Here is a 3745-nt window from a genome sequence, read left to right on the forward strand (position 1 = left end):
TCTATGGTAAATGAATAGAGCTGCCAAATAAATCATGTGTTTAAGTTCTTTTCCTTTCCATTCTATGACATAAACATGACATCATTATATTCACCATTTCATTTTTGTGTTTGGTGCGGAGCAAATTACGTTATAGACCATAGGTTGCACAAATTCTTGGAGCAGTCTTTGGAGTTATGTTGAAGATTTTAAAGTAATATATATGCTGACGGTTCTGTTTGGAGTCTTGTAATTGAGAAATTTCTGCTCTAATAAATGTTATCGGATTTTTTTCTCAAGTTGAGAATATCATGAATTAGTTATTAAAACCCAAATATATTTTTAAAAACTATTTTCATTAAAGTAATGAAGTCATGCTTTAAAATGTCTAAAATTGACATTATTGTCTAAAATAATCATGCTTTGATTTCATAAATTTAAAAATTAATAAAATTCTCATCAAAATCTAATATTTTTAAAAATGTAAAACAAAAAACTCATTGCCGATTCGAATTCCATATTACCTGTCTTACCCGAATTCAGTGTTTTAATATACACTTTTTGTTTTCCATATATTCCAGCTCACGAATAAAAAATCGAAGTGAAAACTATGATAAAATCAAATCTAATATTTCATCCAAAAAAAAATCAAATCTAATATTTCATCCAAAAAAAAATCAAATCTAATGGTGGAAAAATAAAATATTTGTTTAACATAATTACGATAAATCAAATCAAATCATTGTTTAACAGAATCAAATATGGAAAGTAATCTAATATAACAAGTTGAGGCGGTCAAACTAAATTCTTAGACGCGTTGCACTTGAACACCGCATTTGACTTGAACACTTTTCTAGTACACTGAATATAACTCGTTTAATCAGTTACACGTAGGGCTGTTTATGGTTGGTTTTTTTAAAAAACCAAACCATATCCATTTTAAAACCAATATATGAATTTAGATTTATAACCAAATCCATTATTTGGTTTAAAACCGGTTATAAAACCAATTGTAAAATTGGTTATGGTTAAATAACCGGTTTATAATTAAGCAACCGGTTTTGAAAATTTTAATTTTAAAATCGATTTTTTTTTTCAAAATCGGTTAAAATTTGATTATTTTTTTAAAAAATATCTATTCATAGTTTAAAAATCGGTTATTTAAAAAAATCGATTTTTTCGATAAATTTTTTAAAAAAATTCTCACCAAATTTTTCGAGAAAAAATTCGATTTAAAATTTTTTTGAAAAAAAAAAGTTTTTTTATTTATTTTTTTCCGATATTTTTTCGAAAAAAAAAATTCAAATTTTTTTCAAGACATAAAATTTCAAAATTAACAAAATATTGGTAGTGGATAAAAACCGGTTAAAAACCAAATTCAAATATAAAACATAAGTGGTTATCCAACCGGTTTTAAATAAACCGAATTATAACCATATGATTTTAACCGGATATTTAAAATGGATTTGAATCCGGTTTTAGATTTGAGCCTCATAACCGGATTTTTTGCACAGCACTAGTTACACGCACACTAATATTTATATACTCAACTCATCCTCTACCGGATAACACGTTAATAACATTTCCCATCTACTAATAAAAAAGATCATATATTCTAATAATAAAAAAGATCATATATTCTAATAATAAAAAAAGATCAGATTCGCTTTAGACTTTGTTGGGCCCGGCCCAGTACCCTCGCCGTCTTTCATGAACTATAAAACCCCTACTAATCTCTTCTGATCACACCACAATAAAGAAAACTTTCTTTCTTCTCTCTTTCTCATTCGTCTCCCGAATCCGATTACAATGTTGCAGTCCAATCAAGAAGGTCAAAATTCATCGATTTTGATTAGAGAAGTCTGGGCTTCCAATTTAGCCTATGAGTTCTATCTTATTCGAGGAGTTGTTGGCAGATACCCTTTCATATCCATGGATACGGAATTTCCTGGAGTTATTCATTCACCTCAAGTTGACGCCCCTAACCCCTCTCGCCGCCGTCAACTTCATCCGATCGATTGCTATAGATATTTAAAGGCTAATGTTGATGACTTAAAACTCATTCAAGTCGGTCTCACTTTAACGGACGCTGACGGTAACCTCCCTCAATTTGGAACCAATCAAGGTTACATATGGCAGTTTAATTTCTGCGATTTCGATCCCGCTCGTGATCATCATAATCCAGATTCTATTGACCTACTGCGCCGTCAAGGTATTGATTTCAATAGCAATATTTCTCATGGTATAGATTCTGTCCATTTTGGTGAAATGTTGATGAACTCTGGCCTCGTCTTGAATAAAGCCGTTACTTGGGTTACATTCCATAGTGCCTATGATTTTGGGTATCTCGTGAAAATTTTGACTCGACAGAACTTGCCCGACAGATTGGAGGATTTTCTATATGTTTTAAGGATGTTTTTTGGTGACAATGTTTACGATATCAAACATATGATTCGGTTTTGCAATGCTTTGTACGGTGGACTCGAGCGGGTCGCCAGTACATTGAATGTCGATCGGGCAGTTGGAAAATCCCATCAAGCTGGGTCAGATAGTTTATTGACATGGCACGCCTTCCAAAGAATGATGAATGTCTATTTCGTTGATAGTGAAGCCCATCAACACGCAGGAGTTCTCTTTGGATTAGAGATGACAGTTTAGATTCAAGAAAAAAATTTGTAATCTTTGAATTAGAGAGTACAGTTTAAATAGAAATTGTAATCTTTAGCTTAGAGAGTACAGTTGAAAAATAGAAATTGTAAAAAATGTATTTGATATGAAAATATAATTCTTTATTTTATATTTGGATTTCTCTTTTTTTTATACAAGTTTCTAATTAAAAATAATTTCTTATCTTTGAAATTTGATTTGAGCTGAAATTAGTATGATTGAGTTTTATATTGTGATATTGTGAATGATAGACAACATGATAAAAAGTAAAAATTGAAATTGGTTATAGTATATAATTTTAATGAGTTGAATTGAATTGTGCAAGTCATCTATACATTATAATAAAGCAAATATGATAAATTGGCAAGTTTGACACGTGTCAACAAACTAGAGTGTTAAGAAAATATAAGTTTCTATTAATAGAAATAATATGTGTTTATTCTTGAGAAGTTAATGGCCAATTAAAAAAATAAAAGGAATGAATTAAAGGGTTTTTTATCCCATTATCCCTTTTTTTTTTAATACCAATCTATCCTACTTTTAAATTAAAATACCAATCTGCCCTATTTTTTGGCCCCAGATGCAAGTCGCATCCTGGGGCTTCAACACATGGTCGCATCTTGGGGATGCGACCTCCCAAGATATTATATTTAATAATAATAATGGGTATATTAATAATTAGTATAATAATAAAAATAATAATAATAATAATAATTTTAATAATAATAATAAAAAGAAAATTCTATTAATAAAATAAAAATACTTTTATTTTAATAATATATATTCTTTTATTGTTGAATTTTGTTATTATTATTAAATATTTTAAAAATAATTATAACATTAAAAAATACAAATTATTGTTATAAATAATTAAAATAATTAATTTAATATTATTATATAACTTTTAATAATTATTATAATAAAAAAACAATAATAATAATAAAAAGAAAATTCTATTAATAAAATAAACTAAAAATACATTAAATTAAAAGAAATATACATTAAAAATAATAATTTTAATAATAATAATAATATTAATATTAATAATAAGAAAATTATATTAATACAATAAAATAAAATTACATTAAATTAAAAGAAA

At 27.4% G+C, this 3745-nt stretch overlaps 1 protein-coding gene across 1 annotated transcript; it reads left to right on the plus strand.

Annotated features, from left to right (window-relative positions):
- The first annotated feature begins 1640 nt into the window (after positions 1-1640).
- Positions 1641-2778, plus strand: LOC105852275 (probable CCR4-associated factor 1 homolog 11). The gene has a single exon (XM_012716972.3). The coding sequence runs from the start codon at positions 1789-1791 to the stop codon at positions 2635-2637; it is 849 nt and encodes a 282-aa protein (XP_012572426.1). The 5' UTR covers positions 1641-1788; the 3' UTR covers positions 2638-2778.
- The last annotated feature ends 967 nt before the right edge of the window (positions 2779-3745 follow it).

The sequence above is a fragment of the Cicer arietinum genome, chromosome 1 (genome assembly GCF_000331145.2).
Source record: "Cicer arietinum cultivar CDC Frontier isolate Library 1 chromosome 1, Cicar.CDCFrontier_v2.0, whole genome shotgun sequence".
In the NCBI taxonomy this organism is placed as follows: Eukaryota; Viridiplantae; Streptophyta; class Magnoliopsida; order Fabales; family Fabaceae; genus Cicer; species Cicer arietinum.

Bases quoted from the DNA above. Each gene is read 5' to 3' on its own strand.
- LOC105852275 (XM_012716972.3), top strand. From the start codon at position 1,789: ATGTTGCAGTCCAATCAAGAAGGTCAAAATTCATCGATTTTGATTAGA.